The 23,707-nt window shown below is 41.3% G+C and overlaps 1 protein-coding gene across 1 annotated transcript in view; it reads right to left on the bottom strand.

Annotated features, from left to right (window-relative positions):
• The window catches only part of MAP2 (microtubule associated protein 2), a gene marked incomplete at both ends in the record, with an annotated part of 67,337 nt that overhangs the window by 5,226 nt on the left and 38,404 nt on the right, over positions 1–23,707 (bottom strand). The window contains 3 exons of the mRNA XM_082484003.1: positions 10,896–11,239; positions 13,962–14,115; positions 19,641–19,702. Of these exons, the coding sequence (XP_082340129.1) occupies positions 10,896–11,239; positions 13,962–14,115; positions 19,641–19,702 (560 nt within the window). The remainder of the gene's footprint in view (positions 1–10,895; positions 11,240–13,961; positions 14,116–19,640; positions 19,703–23,707) is intronic.

Below are 23,707 nucleotides of genomic sequence, written 5' to 3'. Positions count from 1 at the left end.
CTCTCCAAACTAGGAAAAGACTATTTGCCCCCTTACAGGGATATCAGATTTTGCAGCTCTTGGCTCCTGCAGCGGGGATAATGTCACATTTAAGATAACAAGTCGAATTCTCTGGCACTAAGCACCTGGAGTGCACTCTTGACTTAAGCCCAGTAAACTCCTAGAAGAAATTTTCAGAGATCCACACTTTGCAGCTAACGTGAAGAATTTCTTCACAGCAAGCTGTTTCATGGGTCCCCCTTATTACATATAACATAACCACTACATCAGTCAAACCATTAGGATGTTAAGTGTTCTATCGCTTTCATAGGTAAAGATCTGTGGTGATGGCATGTTCAGCAATAAAGGTGATGACAGCACCAGAAAGCTCCACAACTGGTAGGTCACCTTCAGAAGGGCATTTTCGGTAGGCAAACTGACTTCTGTCTTTCTCTCTCCTATCTGCTTAATCCATGCGAGTAAACCAACGTACAGTAAAACATGAAAGCAAATGCCTTTAGAGTTTTATGCTTGTGCTTTCTCTCAATATACTATTTGCTTAAAAATGTACCCCAGTACTGTACAAGATGGGTGTCACATCAGTTACAGAAACACACATCAGATGTGCAGTCAGATCTGGCTCCCAGAGAGCTTCAGGCCAGACACAACTGGGCAAAACAGAAAGCCTTCCTAGCACTTTCTGAGCACATCTCTCAGCTATGGATCACCAGCACCTCTTAGCAATGGCCACAGGGATGCATTTGCTCTGAAAATGCTGACTTAGGGGTCACGACAAGACCTCAGCACTGCAGACTGGGAGCCTGTAGCTTAAAAATGAAGCCAAAGCAAGGTGAAAAGTTGAGAGGGTGCCTTTGATCAAGTGCCTAAAGGTTGATTTGCACCCGGAAGTCTGACAGTTTATGAGTCTCATGGCCCATGGACCTGGCTAGCAGACATGTAAGGGACCAATCATCTCAATTATCCTCTTTGTCTCACTGGGTGAAATGTGCCCCTGTGTAGAGGGGCCAGCATGAGACCTATGTATCATTTATGTCCTATGCTGAGGGCTGAAGTGAGTTGAATGATGTGGATGTATTCTGCTGGTCATCTGGCACAGGGAAGAACTGCACTGATCCAGGTTTTTTTCTGATGACCTTGTTTCTCCCTTTCCTGGAATATATCAACACGCCTGCACATATTTAAATCATGACTGCCCTCTATAACTAACTGTTCCACAAACTAATGGAGCCTTGTTTCCTATAGATTAAGGCTTTAAACTGCTTAATCCCTCCATCCTATATTCTTCAGCAAGCCCTATCTGCTGTTGTCAGCAATGTCTCCCAAGCTTTCTCCCAGGTCTGCTAGACTGGGCAAATAGAAGCCAATACACAACTGGCCAGCTGTTCGTTGTATCTGATTGTGGAAAAGGGGCTGAGTTATCACTGCCTTTCCCCCAATGTCAGTGTTTTGCTGAGTCTCTGTTTCATATCCAGTCAACAAATATCACCAAACTTGAAGGGACCGCCTGTGTTTCTAACCACTTCTCCCTTGCCAGCGCTGGTTGAAATGGCCCAACAAGTTACAAATAAATTGAGAAAGGCTGAGACTGCCAGCCAGACAGCATGACTGCATGAGCTTTGTTTCCTTTGAGAAATCAGACTGTAAACATCAGAGAGAGAGTACCAGAGAGGGATAGGAACTATTTAGGCTAAAGAGAAACTTTGGCTTGCAAACAAAGAATGTAAACTGACTGTGAATTATTTGAAGCTGGATTCTAGAGGGAAATTTGTAACTATCAGAGCAGTGAGGCTCTGGAACTGCCTCCCAAGGGAACAGAGCGACGATAAGAAAATGGTAAACTTTTACAATGGCACTTGATGAAAGGAATTAGATGATGCAGCTGCCTGCGATAGAGACAGCCTGAACACCATGACTCACCAGGAAGGTCTCCGTGTTCCTGAATGTGTATGTACATCTTGTGTGGGGGTGGAGGTGTGGTAGGGATGTATATATATGCACTTCAGTTGTGCTGCACATTAAATGAAAGATGAAGCCTGCTCATGCTTTCATTCAGGAAAGCTAACATTTTAGTCTGTGGCAGAAACAGGACTGCTTTCTATTCACACTCACTAAAACATTCCACAAGATAATGTCCTGACAGGCTCCCTCATAACCCTTGTGCTGACCTGCCAGTCTGAAATGTGTACATTCTCTTCTGATTGGACACTGGTTTGCCCAGGTATGCTGGACAAGGCCTGGAAGTGAGTCTTTGATCAGGATCAAGCTGAGATTTCTCAGCATTTGTCATATCCACGTGAAATTAAACCACAGTGGAAAAATTAAGCCTTACAGGCAATGCTGGGTTTATTCCACAAAACCACGTTGCCCAAGGATAAAAACGGCTTCTGTCTGAAGCCCTGGAAGTCTTACAGACCTTACCCCAAGTCTTTCCTCTGATGACTCCTCTGCAGTAGTCCAGAAGTGAAGTCCAGGACAGACTGTGTGCTCATGTACACACAGTACAGCCTCACTGACTCACACTACTTATAGGTAGTCCCCAGCAGGAACTGGACACTGTGCTCCAATACCTTCTGCGCTGTTTGAATGCTGTCTGTCAAAGCATCAAGAGATGCCAGGCATTTATGGGTAGCTTGCTAGGAAATCAAGTGTTGAGGGTATTTTTCTCAGAGTTCATTTAGATGAAGCACATATTGATCCTCACTCTGCAGGGTAAACTCTAACTCCCTTCCTACACAGTGGCCCAACTGGCAATCTAAACACAAAGGGGCTGTGGTCCGAGGGCAACATCTACCCTAGATAAGAGGGGATATTTTGAGTTATACTGACTAACGTTAGGAGATGTGACAGGCTGCAATGCCTGTGAATCTCCCAGTTAGGTATATGCCTCCCTATGCTGTTTACAGAAAGTGAATTTGGATTTCAAAGTCACCATGTATAACAGTCTCCAGTCAGGGGACCTGGAGCAGATTCTCCTCTGTCAGTACTGCACCACTGTGTTTAAGATGAACAAAAATTTGTAGAAACACTGAGTTTTTCTCAACAAGAGGGAAAGCCCCTAACTTATCAGCATCTGGGCAGAGAATCCATAAACAGCTTCCCTCCTGTAGCTTACTACCCTGGTACACATCAAAACAAAGATACTCAAAGAACAAAAATTGTGATGCTGATAAAATTACAGGCTCTGTATATATTTTCCAAGAAGCTGATGATTATGTTTTCCCTGCTTTGCAATTATGCCCTCTGAGAAGCTCTACCACAAACACTGTGCCTAAAGCATTTAAAAATACTCTAGCTTGGCTCTACTTGCCATTTGAACATGCCGTGGGGCTGTGATATTGGGAAAAGCTCCCAGACTCCTAACAACTTATCAAAGAGGGCACATTCTTACCACAGCATCACAGTGATTTGACACAGCTACATCACTGGAACTAGACATTATTTCAGAGTTTGGTCTCCTAGTTAATACAGGGATTGAGACAAGAATTGGTCTAGTATAGGAAGCAAGGTTAAGACTAAAACCTGATTAGAATTGAGAGGCAGTTCTAAGTGCTTCCAAATCTATATTCTGCCAAGGACAGGTGATACTACAAGTTTTTATGCTCCTGGCAGAGGCTACAGGTAGATGAAAAGGAGGGGAAAGGGTATTTATTTGGTCTAGCAAAGCTATTGAAGAGAAAGACTGTGCCTCAGACTTTCCACATCTACAAACGGAGCTTGTGATCATGTTCAGCCTTTGCACTCCTGAAATTACTGGATACACACACTAGTGAAGCTGCCAGCCTACAAGCTAGTTAGATTCAAAATAAAGGCTGCACTGGACATAACATAGGCAAAATAACATACCATCCTCATCTTGCTCTTATAGCAAAGGGTGAACAAGATAGGTTCATTTTTTACTTTTAAAAATGTACCCAGAGACAGACACTGAGCATGTAATATTTCAGCCTGAACAGTTAAACTGTGAATTACAAACAACTGAAAATAGCTACTTTCAATGGAAAGTATCAGTAAAATAGAAGAGATGTCTTGCAATCAGCTATGTCTTTAATACTTGCATAGGACAACGATGGCTGACTTACAAGTTTCTTTCTACCCATTTGCAAATAAATGTATTCATCTAATTAATAAGGTGGCCACACTGAACTAGGTATGTCCCTGTCAATAAAAGGAGAAAAGCCTACAGAGAAACATTGAAAGGTTTTGCATAATTGTGCTGGGAAATACAAAGTGAAATGACCACTTTCCATGCCAAAGAGTTTACAGTCAAGAGACAACAGCTGAATTTAACAGACAGCTCAAGGAAGCGCAAGATCCACATCAGATGAACTGTAACACATGTTCTGTAATCATACTTTTCACTAAATCTGGGGAGCTGATCAAAAGAATAGTAAAAAAAGTTGAAGCAGATTCACGGACACCAAATAAAAAAGACCCTAAGAGCTCAATTAATCAGCTAAACCACAGGATCCTTGTTTTAGTACCCCTTAAAAAAACAACCAAGCAGATTTTGCTAAACTACAGAGTTTGATGCTTAAATTTTAAAGGCAACAGTCCCTACTCATAGGAAGAGTACTAATAGCTTCAAATATTAAGTGTTGAGCATCAAGTATCACAGTTTTCAAATCAGTTTCCTTATCTTTAAGAAGGGATGAGTTTTGAGTCACTATGTCTGGGTTTCTTTACTCCAGCATAATGGAGAAAATTAGGTTGTTCAGTAAAAGTTAAAAAAAAAAATCTGGTGTTTATCTCTTCATGCTAGCTGGCTTTTCCAAAGCTCAGCAGGTTTGTCCCTTAGCATCTCTTTTTATTGTTCAAATCCAATTTTCCAAGACACAAATGAAGGTTTTTATCCTTTCCCATCTAGCAAAATAAACTCTTTTTCTTCTCTTTTCATGCAAGACAGAACACTATTATATGACTAAACAGCTCTGATCCAGATTATGTATTGCTTGAACATTTTTCCCAAAAGAACAATCTTCCCCATTTTATTGCCAAAATCTAGACTAGTTAGAGCTCAGCTGAAAATGGCTCCTCTGCTGAACTTGCTGCTGGGATGACTCAGACTTTCACAGCAATTTATGTCCTGGTAATTTCAATCTACTCTAGAAAGAAATACAGTTTCTCCCTTTGCTATTAACAAGAGACCAACAATGTATGGTACGTCATGGACAGGATTTGTCTCTTCTAACATTAGCCAGCTAAGAGTTGGAACTGGTCGCTTAAGCTGCCACTGTAGTTGTAGGATAGACACTGAATCCTCCAGAAAGTGATACCTTCAACTCTAGCTAGACAGATTGAACACACCCCATCCAACTGGCAGAAATCAGTGCACTGCTGCTAACTGCCTTCAAAAGAGGGAGAAACATCAACTTAAGGCTACTGTAATCAGTGGAAGTTTTGTTACTGGTTAGAGCCCCCTCAAACATCTTGTGCTCCTCCTATCTGTAGTTCACAGTTTGTCCTCAATGATCATGATGCATATTTTACAGATGGTTGAGGCACAGCAGTGATGTTACTCTGTCCCAGCCACATAGAAAGTGAATGTCAGTTCTGGATAGAAAATCCCAATTCCCTGCTCATTTCTACCAACCAAACACCTTTCCTCAAAGAAACTTTCTGAAACTTGCTACAGCCTGGCAACGATTGCTTCATTTTTCTAAAATATGAGTCAGGAAGAAGGATCTTGCTTTTTATCCAGAATAATTCAAGGCTTCACTGTACAGACTGTACTCGGTCAAGCCTTCCATTAAATGAGTGCAGTCTGAACACAGGAGCTGCAAGATGTTATTTCTGTACAATCTGCAATGATGAGCCCAAATTCTAAATTTCAAAAATTTAAAAATTACAGTTTTGAGCTGTGACAGTTTGTAAATTGTGCCTGAAACTCCTAATTTCTCTTTGCCTTTGTAGATCTGCAGTTATAACAAGAGATGAATTAGTTTCTAATTTTCAGTCCAGAAAAAATCCCTTCAAATGTCCTGTAAATCCACAAAACTGGGAATGTATAAAGGAAACAAAAGCAGACTGACAGAGATGAATTTATCTTACAGTTATGAACTGTTGACTTGGTAAATGCACCAACTTATTCCAATGAATGCAGCTAACAGTGTGGAAACAATTGACTTCGAGACTCTCATTAGCTAAGTACTTTAACAACAGCTATGTTACAACATCACTTCACCCTAAACAGCTGCCTCCTGTGGCTCTTGTTTGGGAAAGCACCAAAGCTTGAACATTATAGCTCATTTATGTTCATCACTGTCCTGAGCAGGGACATTCTCAAAGCGTTGGCTCAGTTATGTCACAGATCACAATGGATTGGAGAAAAAGCGCATGATGTGCCAGAAGGAGATGGGAGACAGAACGGGACCCAGCAACAACTCCACTACCTTTTAGGATTACTCTTCAACAACCAGTGCAACAATAGCATGTAATCTAGATCTAGATTAGTTTTTGGGCCATCACCAGTGTTTGTAACATGGTGCAAAGACACGTGAAACAGGAGGAAGAGGAATTATGAGGTGCTGTCTCAAATGGAACTTGCTGAATACCTTTTGACCTGCAGTTCTCCCAGGAGGTGCTCAGCTCTTGGTGGGCCACCTGACCTGTCTGTCTCGGCAATGAATCTGCATCCTGGCAGACTGTAGCTGAAGCAGGGAACACTTCAGAAGCATACTTTTCTCTGCAGACTGGGTCATAAATTGTGATAATGGGGAGTGTGTGTGGGTGTGCTGTGGGGGAATGTCTCCTGCCATCCAAACTCATTTTGAACCTGACAAAAAATTGTGCAAAGTTGGCACCAGATAGCCATCCAAGCCTCCTCTGCCCAGCTCTGAGATGTCCTATCCTTCCCTGTGCCAGTCTCTTTTACCATTTAATGCAGAAGCCTATTCTCCTTGACAGCATTTTTGTGGTTTCTGGACAGGTTCTACTGAATATTTGTGTCAACAATTTGTTTAGACTTTCTGACCCATGACTAAATGCATTTTGTTCTCTACAGTTTAGGGAAGATGGTGAAGTTCTCTCTTAATCTTCCTACAGACCTTCAAGGAACACTTCATTCTTCAACATGGCTTAGGTATTTCATTTTTCCATGTGTCATCTTACTTCTTACAAGGTGCCTGGCTGTTACTATAGTTAGTGATATTTTAAACCTTGTGTGTGCCATTCTAGTCTGTACAGCTCCATTCACTTTGATGAAGCTATGCTGATTCACATCCACTGAAGTTCTTGCCCTTGGCTGAATTTTGATGTATACAGTTTAAGATTAAATTAAAAGCTAAGTTGGCTTTATCCTTGATTGCTGGCCTATGATGCTTTATAAATACTCTGCCTGATCAGTATTGAAAAGATTCAACTAGTGCACTTCTGTACTCCAATACGAAACAAAGCACATCCATAGACAGAATTTCAAGAAGAAAAAAAAAAATCCTAACAGAAAAGAAAAACCCCATTCTTGGCATCTCAAACAGTTTTCCAACCCCTTCCCCCAGTTCCCCCATGCTTCCCTTGGGCTGTCTGAGAAATAACAGATGCAAATGGGTTACTTTTGAAAGCCCAGCATTTCCTCCACAGCTGATGCAGTGTGAAAATCCATCTGAAGCCCAGCAGACATACCCATGAGCAAGTCGCCTCTGAGCTTTGCCAAGAATGATATATTTCACCATACTCTACTATGAAGAGAAAACCAGACAACCACCTACTGGCTGCATCACAGAGCAGAGAAGCCCTCATTTCTCCAGATTGCACAATACCAATTAAACACATACTCAGTCCTAGTAGGAGCTTAATGCAGTGCAAAGTTAGCTAGCTTCTCCCCCTAGAAGCATGCTCTTGGTTTTTTAAATTTCTTTTCCCCCTGTGAGGTGGAGCGATTTCTCTCCTTTTCTTAGTTTCTGTGACTGGCAAATCAGAGCTGACGTAAAATCAGGCTGCTGTCTGATGAGTTTTTGATTAAATTCAAGGCTGAAGCACTGAATTTCTTGATTTATTTAGCATTCAGACATCCCCTGCTTCTTCTTTTCTACACCTCAGCCTCTGGCAGTTTCAGAGTACGGGTGCCTTCTGTAGGACAGCTGTAAGCTAAGACAAAACCTTGTGATAGGTTCAGATATGCCTCTGGTAAAAGGACAGTCTGTCTCCAAATGACACTTTTGGGCTGCATATCCGTATTCCTTTAGTGATTTGCATGTCATGTTTATGTACTTAACTCGCCCAGATATATGCTGGCTTTTTGTCTGCTTGTTCTTCCTGTTGTTATGGCTATCAGCACTTCCAGTTCAGGTTATAAAACTTGAGCAGCTTTCTGTTTGTTTCATGTATCATCCCTAAAAGCAGATAGCATATAACAGCTCATTTCAGCCAGTGCAGTATCTGCCACCAGACATAAAATAAGTGAGCAGACACAAGGAAATGAAATTAGCTTTCATGTGTTCCTCTCACAGACCCTATAAAATTCAACTGCCCAAATTGGAAAAGAATTAATCCTAAACCCTCTTGTCTAGACTGAGCAACTGTGGCATAAAGGAGACATAAAGAAAAAACTCAGAGTCTCTTTTTGCCCAACCCACAGCTCCGTGGCCACATACTACTGGGAATTAAAAAATGCTTTAGCTTCAGTGACATTATGTCCACCCAGAAGATTTTCCCTGTGATACCCGAAATAGTGAAATGCCAACTGCTGTGCCATTCTTCACTACCCAGCAAAGACTGTGCAACTGTAGAACTGCTAAGCACATGTAGCTGTCTAGGCATGGTGTTTACAAAGAAATACAATTTGCTGTGGCCCCCTGGTCTTGTACAGTTGCTACAGTCCACACAGAGTAACAGGGAGGAGGAGGATAGGCTAATGCGATACTGGTTTTGAGCCCCATGTCCAGCAGCTGGGTTTGTTATGAGGAATACTAATTCAGACACGCAGTATGAACTTGTGTTCCAAGCCTCCTGGAGCCCCTGCGCACCCTGACCATCTGCTACGTAATATGTCAAATGGGAGTTGAACTCCCATACAAAATAATTACACAGTCAATTGTCAAAATAAAAGCAGAAGAACCTTTGCTGAGGCATTATCTTCTCGACTTCATATGAGTAACTGGCTACTGTCCAAATCCTGGAAAGCATTGAATGTGTTAATTTACCATGAAAACAGGATGAACACCTAAGAGATACCTTACTGTTTAATATATGAGCCTGTTTTTTTCCTCTGGAAGACCTGCAGTATGCATAAGGTTGCAATATGAAGTTTCGATCCAATTTATTATTTTTTCCTGAGACAGCATTAGGCAAACCTCACTGTTCTATATGTTCCACTCTGTATTCCAAAACTCACATATATAGAGAAGTATCCAATCTGGAAACAGTGTGCAAGCCAGCTTCCTGGAATCCAGTCTTGATTTCAGGACAGCTGAATGGGGGAGCATGTTACTCACCCTGATGTCCTGTCCCTGGAGGTAGTTGAGAAGTGAACCTTTTATAAAGTACTCACATTGCCACTGCTGTAACTCAGCAAAGTAAAAGGGAGCTGGGGGCACCAGGTGTTCTTGTCATGGGGCTGTGTCCAGAATCAATATGGAATGCACAGGTACTTTTTAAAAAAAATAAATCAACATAATTGCTAACACCCACAAGACTGAGTTGTCCATATTTTTAGCATAAATGTTGGTAAACTCTATTCCTTTTCCTCATTCAGCCTCTGTTTCTAAATAAAATAGGATTTCTCTCAGGTTGTAAATGGCTTTATAACTCTTTAAACATTAATAAAATGGACTGCTTCATCCTGTAAGCTAGAACAACAGTTTTTCCAAACAGGAAGACAAACAAATTGCTTGGACATAATTTTGGCTTTTAATGCCATCTGTATTACCATTTCTGCATTGCACAAAAATGATACAAGACTATTCCAGCTCCGGCCATACCAACTCTGCTTGGTAGGGCCTCAAGCAAAGACCCTTCAGAGGAAGGTATAAGCACCATACCTCAGGAAGATTTATAGTACTTCCTATCTGATCTTTCCTCAGACTCCAAAAGCTTCTGCGTACCTTAAAAGCCTACATGTTTACTGTCCTTTCCAAAGTTTAGTAAGTTCTCTCTGTAGTAACAGGGGAATTTGCTACCCTACACACATATTCAGTCTTTAGCCAAAAGCAATTCTCATGACAATGCGCTTCATTGCATAACTCTGCAAAGTATGAAACTATCTTTTTTTCAGCTTTTAATTGCATCAACACGTCCCTGAATTCTTGTTCTTTCAGACAGTGAGAACAGAAAATCCTGACTGCCTTCTTACACATTCACCTTTTCTTATTTTATATACATTCTCCAGTTTATACAATTTAAGCCGCTCCTGCTTATTCAAACCCTGCAGCAAGAAAAACAGTTGTCTAATATCTGTCCCCTCCCATCATCTTTAACTTGGGGTGGATTTACCAGGTTGGAGGCTGCAACCCTCATTAACATCACCCAACACAATGTACATGTCACGTACAATGCCACAGGAAAAGGTCATGGTGCTTTGCAGTCCTGCTACCATCTATCTAGGTTGAATATGAATTGGCTGGAATTAAAACAAATCTCTTTCATTTGCTGGTATTGATGAAGACTAAGCAAGCAGCAACTGCTGAGAATCAGGCTGAAACATATCTATGGCACGGAATGCAAACTTTTGTTTAAAATTTTTCAACTGATTTCAGTGAGGCACTGTTTTCAGCTGACAAAATACTTTTCTGAAGATTGTCCTGGCCCCTGCCATTTAACATCACTTAACCAACCAATGTATATGGATAAGAGAAGCAGCATTTGCCAGACAACTCAAAATGGCTCCCATCCCATACCTATCCTAAAGGTGCACACGTAAGACTAAATCACATATGGATGAACATAAAGAGCGGAATCCTTACCTGCCCCCCTTTGGGTTGGTATTTGATATTATCTGTTGATCCAATTTTGGACCTGACATTCTTGAGGTCAGGTAGAGGCTGATTAATAACTCGTAGCTGCTTCGGAGTGGCTGGAGATTTAGGAGGAGTGCGAATTATAGCAACTTTTTTCTCAGTAGGTACCAGTATGGCAGATTTGGGGGTCCCGGGAGTGTGCGGGGTTCTGGAGTAGCTGGGTGTTCCTGGAGTGCCTGGGGTACGGGAGGCGTAGCTTGGTGGTGTCCCTGGAGTGATGGCAGTGGAGCCAGGAGTAGTGGGGGTAGAAGTTCCACTTTTTCCTGTTCTGCTACGAATTGGCTCTGATCCTATGGGCAAGAAAAAACCCAGCATTAGACTCACAGAAATACAGCTCTTCTTCCCTCTGTACCTCCCAAGACTGCATTACTGTGTGTGAAGTGAGATACAGCTCTAAGATGGCTGTGCTAGTGCTGGAACCGCTGGATGTCTGTTTCTGTGCCTCGTTTTGCTGATCAACCTTCCGGGAGTTACCTTGTCACGTGTGGCTGAGCTGGTAAATTGCTCACATGGTGACTGAGCTCTCCACTCAGTAACACAGGTGTGCTTCCCACAACACCTACGCTGCCTGCAAAGCTTGCTAAACAAGGCACAATATCACATTGATTTCCATCTTGGGAAAAGGACTAGAATCACGGAATCATAGAATTTTCAGAGTTGGAAAGGACCTCTAGAGATCATCTAGTCCAACTCCCCTGCTAAGGCAGGATTGCCTAGAGCACATTACTCAGGACTGCATCCAGGCGGGTCTTGAAAATCTCCAGAGAAGGGGACTCCACAACCTCCCTGGGCAGCCTGTGCCAGCGCTCTGTCACCCTCACCGTAAAGAAGTTTTTCCGTGTATTTGAACGGAACTTCCTATGTTCTAACTTGTGCCCATTACCCCTTGTCCTGTCACTTGGAACCATTGAGAAGAGCCTGGCTCCATCCTCCTTCAACCCACCCTTTAGATACTTGTAAGCATTCATAAGGTCTCCCCTCAGCCTTCTCTTCTCCAGGCTAAAGAGTCTCAGCTCTCTCAGCCTTTCCTCATAAGGGAGATGCTCCAATCCCTTAATCATCTTAGTTGCCCTTCACTGGACTCACTCCAGAAGTATCCTTGGAATCTAACGTTTGGGACTTAATCTGACAACCTGACTAACCGGTAAGAATTTTTTCACCAATTCCAATGGATTTGGGTGTTGAACTAGAGAGTGGGGAAAATTCCGAATGTAATCCCGACACTAAAGACTCTGTGTGCCTGGCTGCTGTTGCTCATATACCACTGCCAGTAATCTGGTGCCTGCAGCTGAACCCTGGGTGCACATTCAGCTCATAAGTAAGTCATAGCTCTGCTGTGTGGACGGGCAGATGTCCCTCATGTTCAATTGCTGTTTTTCATTAGCACAGTGAAAAAGAGCAATTACAGAAGGCAGCCTTGATTAAAAGTCACATTCTAGTTACATCTGCACTCAAGTTAAAAGTAAATAAATACTGTAACATTTTGTAGCCCCACCAGTCATTGTTTATGGCATTGCCAGTCCTTTTCACTGAGCACAAGAAGCAGTTTAGTAGTGGCGCTGTGCTTTCTGCAGCCAGCTCTGCTGGTAACTCTCAAACGCAAATGAACATAAACTGAGATATCTCCACATGCTGCTTAAAGCAAAGCTTTGCTGAGAATACTCAGGGAGAGAAAGACCAATCCAACCCCCAAAGCCTGAGATCCCCAAAGCTGAACAGATACATGCATGTTTTCACCTTTAAAACATTCAGGAATTATAAATCCAATGGGCCTCTCTGGAGCATCCAGTGGGACTAATCAAAATCTTATTTAAACTATTTGTTAATCATTCTGTTTATTTAACGAGGGTGGACCAAATGCAATGCACTGCTCTCCCTGGGGTCCAGGAGAAACTCTTTGCTCTGCATGATTCATTAGACAGGTTGAACATACTCTACTCTCACCTCCAGTTTCCCTGAACAGTTTCTTTCTTACCAAACCAACCCTAAAACATAACCTTCTCACTATACCAGCTGAGAGAAAAAAGCAATGTTGTTTTTTTTCCAGCTCCCTGCAGCTTTGGTATATTTATTTTTCATTCATCAGCCCCTCACCACATTGGCAAATGCTCAGTGTTCTCTCACTTCTAGTCAGTAGAATGGGCTGCTGTGCCAGCTGGGGGTCACTCTGCTTACAAAGGGTCTCTTTTTTACCCTTGGAGCATCACCTAAGAATTTCAAAGGACTTTTTTTGGTAGAATTTAATTATCTACTTCCCTTAAGCTGTCTTAAAAGGGGATAAGATTGGTTTCTAAAGAGAGAAACCAGAGAAATTCCTATTGGAAAGCAGGGAGCCACATCCAGGTTCTGAGGCCTGGGACAAATACAAATCTATCTAAAAATTCTAGGAGTATTTGGTAAAAATTCTTTTTGTCCTGTAATTTTTTTTGGCTTGTGATTTGATAACATTGGTCCTCATAAAAGGACCTTCCTCGTTTACTATCCTGACTTTCCCCAATAAGTCACTCCGCTAGCTAACATCTCAATTCTCAGCAGTTTTTATCCTAGGATGAGACCACAGGGATATGATTACTGTGAAACAGCAAGTTAATGACTATAATATTAAGTTCACTTTTCCAAGATCCACCGGAATATTTTATATTGCCTACTTCAGGTTTGTCTCATTGCTGTTGCTGCTGCTTGTAAATGCCCTGTGTTAATTATCTTACCCAGCTCCAAACATGCTGCAAAGGCATTTTCTAATATTAGCAATTAGTTTGAAGAGCAGTCCTAGCTCTGGGCATTGCAGACTATGCAAAGAGTGCACCCTGTCCCTGGTTTCAAGCCCTTGCAGCTCAGCACTTGCTATCTGAACAAAAACAGTCTGTGGGGCTCTGATTTCCAACAGCATACCCCAGACCTTCCCCTCTGTGTAAAAGGTAGGGACACAGCATGCTATGACAATGTGACAAATCTAACAAGGATGGGAGACATTCACAGCAGTAGGAGAGGGTTAATATGCAAAAAACATACGGGTGGTCCGTCGTACTGAAGAGGAAAGGGAAGCTGTGAGGGAGAGAGAGTTCTCCTCTCTGTCTCGGTCTCCTGATACACCTCTTCGAGGAGGAAGGATAGAGGAAGGTCTTGGTAGAGAGGAACGCTTTTCGGGACTCTTGCTTACTCCATCCTAATAGTACAAAAATAAAAAAGGAAGGTTTAGTTTTCAAAACTCACTCTCTGCACTGTGATTTCTCTCAACCTATATATAGAGGAGAGGACCTCATCGTATGGGCCCAGTTTACTATTCACACAGGAAGCTGTGGGGATCCAGCCACCTCCCATGCTCCGCTTAGCAACCTGGTACTTCTTTACTCCATCAAAACACCCAATAGTCATCTTCTGAGGTACTTAAAACAGATACAGATACTCCTGATCTAAATATGGATGGATTCCACATTTGGTTCTCAATAAGGAGCAAGCATTTTTAGTGCAAGTTGAAAGTAAAAAAATTCTCTGGAGTTCAGGTGTGAAATTCTTATGTAAATTTGCCTGCAAAGTAACTGCAGTACTAGTGCCCAGAATACACTCCACACTATACTGGTAGGTGATGTGTGATTTTTGCATTTTCAAACACTAACTTGTAATTTTTTTACAGAGAAAAATTTTAAGCTACAGCTTATTTTTTGAGTGCAGGACTATTAATCCTGGTGTCTTCTCTCATTTCTTTCCATACTTGTCTTTTAAGTTTTTGAAATCAGCAGATACCTTCTTTTTACCAGAGTCAGAGCAACGGACATGTATGTTAAAATATTTTTGAACTTATGGGATGGGCAGCCAAAGACAGTCTTACACAAGAAGATGGTACTCCCAGAGGCAAATATGATGATATGCTACCACTAAAAGACACACCACGCACAGTTACACAGAAAATGGAAGTCAACAGTGAAAATAGTTTTAAAATGGATAGTCATCCACCCAACAACAAGTACATTTGAAACACAAGTGAAATGTAAACATGTGGAAGCAAGGATGGACTGCCAAACATCTCTTCAAATTTATACGGCAACTTCTTCAACATGGTCCCATGCATAGACCAAATTAGGTTCCTAGAGCATTTGGCTTCCGCCCTTATTGCTGGTGATTAGAGCTGTACCCTCCTACACTGGGGATTGAATTTGTTTCCAGAGAATATTAACTGGTTGAAAATTACATTTTTTAAACTTGGAAGGCAAATTAGTACTGCTGTTCTTTGCCACTTACCCACATGCAAATGGGTGCAACTTTCTAGCAGTCAATGAAGCAGCATCCATATCGTCAATAGAAAGAAGATATGTCCTTCTAGTTATAACTTATTTCACTTACATTTCCTCTGGACAATCTCCTTTGTTTTTATCCATTTTGTAGTACAAATCTTGTAGCCTGATAATCAGTTTTTTCTGCCACTGGATGCAAGTAATCCCACATAAGTTTCACAGAAAATGACTCAAATTCAGTGGGGAGAGAATGTGATCCATGGGATTCACCTACACATCTCCAAGCTAACTCTCTCTACCAATTTTGCTACCTTACCTTAGCATCTGATTTTGAGTAGGGCAAGCAGTCTCTTGGGCCTGCTGAGGAGGGCCGTACATAATAACTGTCTGTATCGAGAAAAGTAGCCCTTTTAGTAGTTAATGAACAAGCTGAGCTGGGTCTTGGAGGAAGCAATGACTTTGCTCTAGACTTTGAGGCAGGAATCTTTGACAAAGAGGCAGTCTAGTCATGAGAAAACAAACAAAAGAAAACACAACATGAAGCTGGACAAAAGGAAAACACATGCAACACGGACCACAAAAAAAAATGCCAAGCTACGAATTAATACTTTTCCTGTGTCTGGCAATGGTGTCTGTGCAGTTCTGTCATTCATGAAAGTTTTAGTTCTGTGTTGTTTGACTGAAACGGTCTGGGTATGGACAGAGTTACTGATTCTAGGAAGTGCCTTTTTCTGCAGATGCTATTTTTGTCTTGCGTTAATTAGACAAAACTGGTGCTAGGTATGGCATTTAACTAGTACAGCTGCTGGTTGGCTGCATTAGAAGCAAGTGCAAAACTGCAGGGGCACCAAGAGATCTTAGTCCTTTAAAACTAAGTTGTGCATTTGAAATATATCCCTCCAGGCTACAGTCAAGAATAAAGTAGTGGGAATCCTAAAAGCAAAGTTATACCAGTATTCCCACAATGGCAGAATGACATGACAGTGTTGCTTCTTGTGCCACTATGTACACACAAAATCTCTAATGCACCCCAAACACTGTAATCCGTGCATTTGATGTCACTCTATAGAGTGACAATGTGGAGTCCTGGGATGAGCAAACTCCTATAAGGTTGAAAGGCTGACATATGTCGTTGTGATCAGATACTTGTCTGATTCAGAATAATGATAATACCCCATTGAAAGAACAATTAAACATTGATAGGACACATTGAAAATTCTTTGTTGACACTTTGGAGCACCTAACTGCTTTGTAAAAAGGAATTTCCTTGAAAGAGAATATAGCTACTTACTTAAGCAACACTTTTTTTTCTCCCATGGGTATAACTGATACTACAAAGAACAATTGCAAGGAATACCTTGGGAATGTATTCCTGGTTCTCTCTGTATTTATACAGTTACACATAGGACCAATCTCAATGAGCCTGTAATTATGAGATTTGGTACAGAACTTTAGCCATGAAAAATTCGGCATTAGATCTAAGTCAGTCATCTAAACTTTCTTGATGTTCAGAAAAGGTGTCTGAGTTATTCCTTAAATTGTCTTTGTTAGAAAATGAGAAAAGAATGGGTTGACAACTCTCTACTGACAGGCATCTGGCTGAGGCTACATACCTAGCCTACAGAAAACTGAGGCTGGTGTACTGAATGTCATCCGTGACATCATCAACATGATTAAGACTTGCAGAACTGTGTAACAAACAATTCTAGTCCTACAACACAGCTGAGAGACTTCTACTGGATATCATCATCCATATCAAGTAGCTCTACTGAGCAAGACAAGAAATTAGTTCAAAGGATGGAAGTGCTTTACTAGCAAGAATATATTCCTAGAATGAGTTTTGCAACATATTTATGTCTCTTTCTTTTAATACTTATTTCACTGTCTGAGAATACACAGAATAATATCAGTGAATAATTATTTTAAACAGAAACTGAACAATATGTGTTTCTGTCACATCAAAGGATTCTGCAGACTTTGACTGATTTGTCATAGTGGGTCAATTTGTGGGTCCCATCCACTTGTGAAACTTTGGGCCATATTTACAAATCCACTAAAGTGGTTAGTGATGCTGAAACTCTGTGGAAGCAGGGTATCTATGTTGGGTGGCTCCAAGAAGCAGACATTCTGCAAACACCTTTCACCTGGTTTTCTGAACTTGAGATATAACTAAGCACACACAGTTTGAGGCCCAAATGTTCATTCAGTGGTTTTCACCTTTTTCAACTTGCAGGTCATGCGAAATGTTTCCCCTAATGAGTCTGGAAAATTCTTCCAGATTAAGATTCTAGGCACAATGTAGAGACCTCAGCCTTTTCACTCATACTGCACGCAGTGTCCTCCTTGCATATGTGCATCTAATGGGGATGCTAAAGGTGGACAAGACTGAGATCTTTCAGTGGAAAAGCTGGGCAAAAGGCATGACCTTGAGTTAATGCACTGCTCTGAGATTATCACAGTCTAGATCCCTCAGTGTTTTTTAGGGAGCAAGGCACTTTTTAGTATCAGTAATAGCAGCAGGATCTGGCCCAACCAGATTTCAGTGACATGCTCAAGGCTGGTAGAGCAAGCAAAGAAACCAAATGCCTCAATCCCTGCCAGTGCTTTACCCAGAAAACTATTTTTATTCTCTGCTAGCAATACATTACCTCTGACCTCTGTTATAATTCATATTGCTGGAAGTACCAGCTGTCCACAGGACAAAGATCTGTGTAACCCTGACTAAGACTCAGGGATTGCTGAAGCTGGGATGCAGAAAACTCACTTTATTTCAGAGGTGTTCCTAACAAATGGGTGATCATTGATCATCTTGCTACCACAGGTACACAGTTCCTTCCAGCAGATGGAACTGCTTAGCCTTTCCTGAACTTGTTCTACGAAGCACTATCTGAACTGTAGTTTGAAGATGGGTAGCAAGACTGACCAGGCTAGATGATCTAACATTACCAGCGGAGAGGAAAAGGCTGCACTTGAAGGACATAAAAGCTGAAAATCAGGAAGAAACACAACAACAAAAAGAGAGAGGTCTTTATAAAAGCAGAGGTGAAACCAAGACACAGAAGAGAAAATGTCCAAGAGATGCATGAATGTGGTAATCAGAGAAATGAGGCAACATGGATAGAAAGTAAGCAAGGGACAGACTTCTGATCAGAATAAGAAAGGTGTATAGAAAGCAGACAATTTCAGAGAATGATTTTGCAGTGCTTGTAGAGCACTCCATGAATAGAGATGACTGAAAATGGGCTTGTATTGACTTCTTTTGAACACCCTCCAGGAAAAGACAGTAACAAACCCATACTGTTGACTCAGACCAGAAACCTGTCCAGATGTTTCTTACTGTACTAGTAAAGAAGCTCTAGCAGTTTCCCATTTATGAGCTGAAATGGGTCAGACCTGAAAAACCACATGAAATCCCAGAATCCATGGCTGAACTCAAGTCTAAATTCCACAACTCCTCCAAAGCCTCCAATCGGTTACGCTGCTGTCATCATTAACAATTTCTTATGATTTATAAATAACGTGCAGCACTTTATGAAACAGGGCTTTTTGTACCCCCCAAAATTTATGATCTGGTTAGACAGATGAAACAGCTGTGGAAGACATTAGGAAATTTAGAGGAATCCTAAGGAATTTCTTCATTGTTAATGATGGCTAACAATGACAAAGTACTGTCGTGCTGCAAATGTGAATTAGCATGTGTCAGTGTCATGTAAAAAATAGTCGCATAGGGGATAGTGAAAAGAAGATGGTTTCCTGAGGATTTTGCAGTGGTGGGACAGGAAGAGCATAGGGTCAGCATGGGAGCAGGGCGGAGAGGCACTGCAGTATTTGCTAAAGGAAACTCAGCAGAGGAGAGCCAGACACAGGGAGCAGAAGAGGCTGCAAAGCAGCTGAAGGCAGGGCACACAACTGTCAGGTTAAAACACAGACAGAAATCAGCGGTCCAGGAAATGGCCATTCAGAAAGCACTTAATCACATATAAAATGCTGCTGGCCAAGAACTTGTACACAGATGTGACCTCTGCAGAATGCATGGCTATGTAATGGTGCATCAGAAGACATCCAGTGAATCCTGGGGGAGGGTTTCTGCCTGCGTAGCAATCAAGCAAGGTGGCAGTATGAGTTGGATGCTGCAGAAAGGGCCAAGGTACACAGTTTATCCCAGAGGGTGACCTGGCTCAAAATGCTGAACAACATCCAACTGCTGCAGTTTGGAGTTTGTGTGCCGCCAATGGATCTGCAAATTGTCATCATCTACTACCCAGGACTGTAATTCAGGTTATTCAGGAAAGGCGGTTTTAATTACCTTTTAAAATGAATAATGAATATGGCAAAAAAATTCTAAATGGAACACAAATTTTAAATGGAACACACAATTACTTGCTGAATTAACACAAAATGAGCTGAAATAAGGACAAAAGGAGGTTTTAAAGATGAATGATAAGATGATTTTACTCACTGAGAGTTTTTCCTTTGCTTGTTTAAATACACCAGGAGCCTGGTTTGTTTCACCACCTGCTGCTGAGAGACCCAAAGAAAGACTTGACAGTTAAAAACAATAATAATAAGCATTTCCACTTAGTACACTTTACACTTGTTAGAATAATTAAAAGCCTTGGAACTACTGTGCAAAGCTAGTACCTTGTGAATTACACTCAATGAACTGTATACAGAAATGTACCTGCCTTAAAACGTACTTGGGGTAAAACGGTATTCTACACATTTCAAACAAATCAAAATTTTGTATTCATGTTCCTACAAGCCCAGAAACTACAGTAAAAAAGTTCAAGAAATAGCCGACAGCTATAAGAGGCTCTAGTTCTGAAGGTCCATCCTCAGACACCTTAGCATCCTGATTTTCAGGACTGTCCTCTAAAAATCAGGCTCTTTTAAGTAATCCACAAATGAAAATTTTAAAAGAGGCCCTGAAATTATCACTTTTCAAAATATTAGACATCATTCCTAAAGGAAAGAGAGAGAGTCACTGTTGAATTATCATCCTACTTGCATCAACAAGGTCAGTGTGCCATGGGTCAACTAAGCCCTCAGACTTTAGCAACTCAAATGATATCTGGGACATCAAGTACATTAATTATTTCATTTATCTGATACAACATGGTTTGAGGTAAGAGTCTTCTCTGACTTGGATTTCATCCTTATGAAAAGTTTTGGAATAGGGCAGCTTTTCAGAAAGCAAGTTATTAGTTTCACCCCAACATTGCTGCTCAGGAAGAGATTTGCTACACAAAAACTAGATGTGAAATCTTTTGGCATCTGTGCCAGGATGCCCTTAGTAAATGCAGAAGCAGGACAGTGGGCACAGATGACAACCTCTAGCTGTAAACTCGATTGTCTTCCAGCTGTAAAACCAACCCTAACGCATCGTACAGGACAGAACCAATTAATTTTCTCCTTTCCCTGTGCAGTTCCCAGGCATGGTGAGGAGATCCCTGGTTTTCTGCCACACTTTGCACTCTAGTTCTGCTCTCTGAATATAATTTCATTGCTGGTTTTTTGTTTTTTGTTTTTTTTTTTTTTTTTTAAATTGAAGGAGTAGGAGAGAAAACTTCTGAGGAGGAAAAGAATATATAACTGCTTACTTCAGTTATTCTGAATTTGCAAGAGGCATAAGTACAGCACAGCCCTCCTGCATCACATTTTACCACTTCTGTTATGGCTGGTTTTGGTCTGTTTTGCACCTCTTCTAAATAATCACAAATAGCTTCTTTCCTCCTTCCTTTGGTGTTGAACCCTGACCACTATGAACCCACCACTATGAAGTGGAAAGAATAGCTGCGCTGCTCATGCTGACTTACCTGAAAGCACCACAACTTCTCCATCTGAACAAAAGATCTCTACAGGCTCTCCTGTCAGTTTAAATACACAACAAACATGTTTTACCTCAGGGGGTCACCCCAGAATTGAAGACAAGGAACAGAACTCGCACTCATAGCCAGGTAATTGTCCTGGCCTTGCCAGCATAAACACTCCTCTGATGGCACAACTGCAGTGACATCTCACAGCCACCAACAAAACGCAAGTCAGACTGGAATTTCATTCATGGAACTACACCAGTGCAGGCAGACTTCACAACTCTTTCCTCAGAGTTGGCCATGCAATTTCTTTTTCAAATTACAAGGATGAGTCTCTGAAAAAGCAGTTCCTCCCTTGCAGATTTGGCACTGTAAGTGACCAGTATTTGCCAGTGCTTTACAGTGAGATGGGATTTTTTTTCTGGGATTGAGGGGAAATAGAGGAAAGATGTCATTTCCTGGGCCACTACACAGAAAATATGAGCAAATATTAACTTAATTTTTGTAGACACTTGTATCTTATGACTGGACATGTTTCATTTTAAAGTCACAGTAAATGCAACATGGAGGTTCTAACTGACTCCAATACACTCGATCTGTATAGATGACGCTGCAAGGGACTTTTGGTGGGGCCCCACTGGCCAGGTATCACTAAAGCTGACAAGACCATTCCAAATAGGACACACTGACAGTTGAAACTGGCTTCAAGAAATGGTGCTATATTTTACATAAAAGGAAAACAGGCAAGAGACAATGTCCCACTAAATTCCAGATCCTGGAAAGTGCTGGATGACTGGTTCAGGCTCAGGGATATGTAGGTTAACACACAGCCATTTACACTCTTAGGATATCACATAGCACTGCATTCTTTCTCATGGCCTACCCTCAAGTCCCATCAGTTAGTATAAAAAGGTAAGGTAGAAGAAAATAAGGGATACTGTAAATTTTCCAGCAACACCAAGTATGGTGAAACATTCTAAGAGATATTTTTGTTCACTTTGTGGTGTGGTTCAAGCTCCTCTGCTTTAGAGCAGTTCAAACTACAATACTGAAAATATTATGATCAACCTGGGACCGTCATTTTGGTTGCTCTCCATCTCAGGATTTAAATGTACTGGGAGGTCATTTTTGTATTACATTTTACACTTTGCCTAATACATCTGCCTCACTATGTATTGGATTGAGAGAGAAAAAGCTCTGACAGTTGCCAGACAGCACTCATTTAAGGCACTGGGCAGATTTCCTTTTGCAAGTCTATTGGTATGACTCAGGCCTCTCCAGGATGCTACAGGTCAGAAGAGTTCAGAGCAGTTAGTGGTAGAGTACCTGAGGGCAAGACAACACTGACCACATGGCTGTAGAAGTGTAGACAAAGTTGAGAACACTACAAAGCCATCACTTTTTTTCTCTCATTTCCACTGCTTATTGAACCTCCTGGGTCCTTTGAAAGAATATGTGAATTATGGGTCATAACTTCCAAGCTGATCAAGCGGTGCTTCAGCAAACAGCACAAGGTAGCAAGAAGAGCTGCTTTAATCCTTTTTTAAGATTCCTCTCTCTTGGGTAGTTCTGATCCAGAGTGCAAGTTAGCACAGCCCAGACACTACAAACTGAGGAGAAGCCACCACTGCAACACAGGGGGGCCTGGATCAGCCTTTTCTTCCCTTGCTCCATTTCTCATGAGGGGGAAAAGTAAAAGCACCAGATTCTCTCACAGGAGCAAGGCAATGGGATGGAGTATCTAGTTTGGTTGTCCTAATGGAATACAACCAGGAGACAATACCCACTTTATACAGGTGGGGCACAACATTAAAGCTATCCTCACATAACTATCCTTTTATTGTATTTTCACTAGTCAGATCTTCATACTGAGACTGGTCTAAATTGAGAATAGGAGTGACTCACTGGTGCAAAACTGGATGGGAACAACTTCTTAGGAACACTTCTGGTATTGCACTGTTTAACTATAGGATGGGTAATAGGTCCTGTTCTTAATTTCTAAGCCATGAGAAGAGGCCTGTGTAGCTTTGCATTGCTGTGCGTAGTTCTTCTCTTAACAGCCCTAGTTTTACTGATGAACAACTTCACTGCAACATGTAGCTATATTACCTGGCCTCTTCCAGGATATTTTTTTTTCCTAAGATCAACAGAAAAGTCAAGATGTTCATCTTTCCACGCTGAACTCACAGTAACAACAAGTAATATGATGAAAATGCTGAAAGTGTTCTTTTTGGTCCCCTGAATAATGATACACCTATCAAGCTGTAACAGGAATAATTTGTTTAATCCTTTCATCTTCCTCTACCAAATCTTAAGATTTTTGCTTGGAATGCATTCGTAGTGTGAGCCCAGATTTCTTCTCTCTCAGCTTCAGGCTGCATGTGGCTGGATTCCCCCTGTGGATTTTGACTGTACAGCATAAACATCAGTGACAGATTGGGAAGTGTCAATGCAGATAACATCAATCAACAAAATATAATTCTGAAACACTTCTTATTATGCATGAGAGTAAAAAAGCAAAATAATGGAAATGCATACCATGGTTTAAGCTGTCAACGTTTTCCCACCAGAAAAAAAAAAAACAACACAAAAAAAAGTGTAATTAAAAAAAAATGAGTAGAGATTCCTACAACACCACACTATAAACACGATGCCAAGTTACAACCACAGCACTTGGAGGTCCAAGCAATGACAAGCATACATGATCATGGCC

The sequence above is a fragment of the Vanellus vanellus genome, assembly GCF_965231255.1.
Source record: "Vanellus vanellus genome assembly, chromosome: 5".
Lineage (NCBI taxonomy): Eukaryota > Metazoa > Chordata > Aves > Charadriiformes > Charadriidae > Vanellus > Vanellus vanellus.
This window is presented reverse-complemented; position numbering and strand designations above follow the sequence as displayed.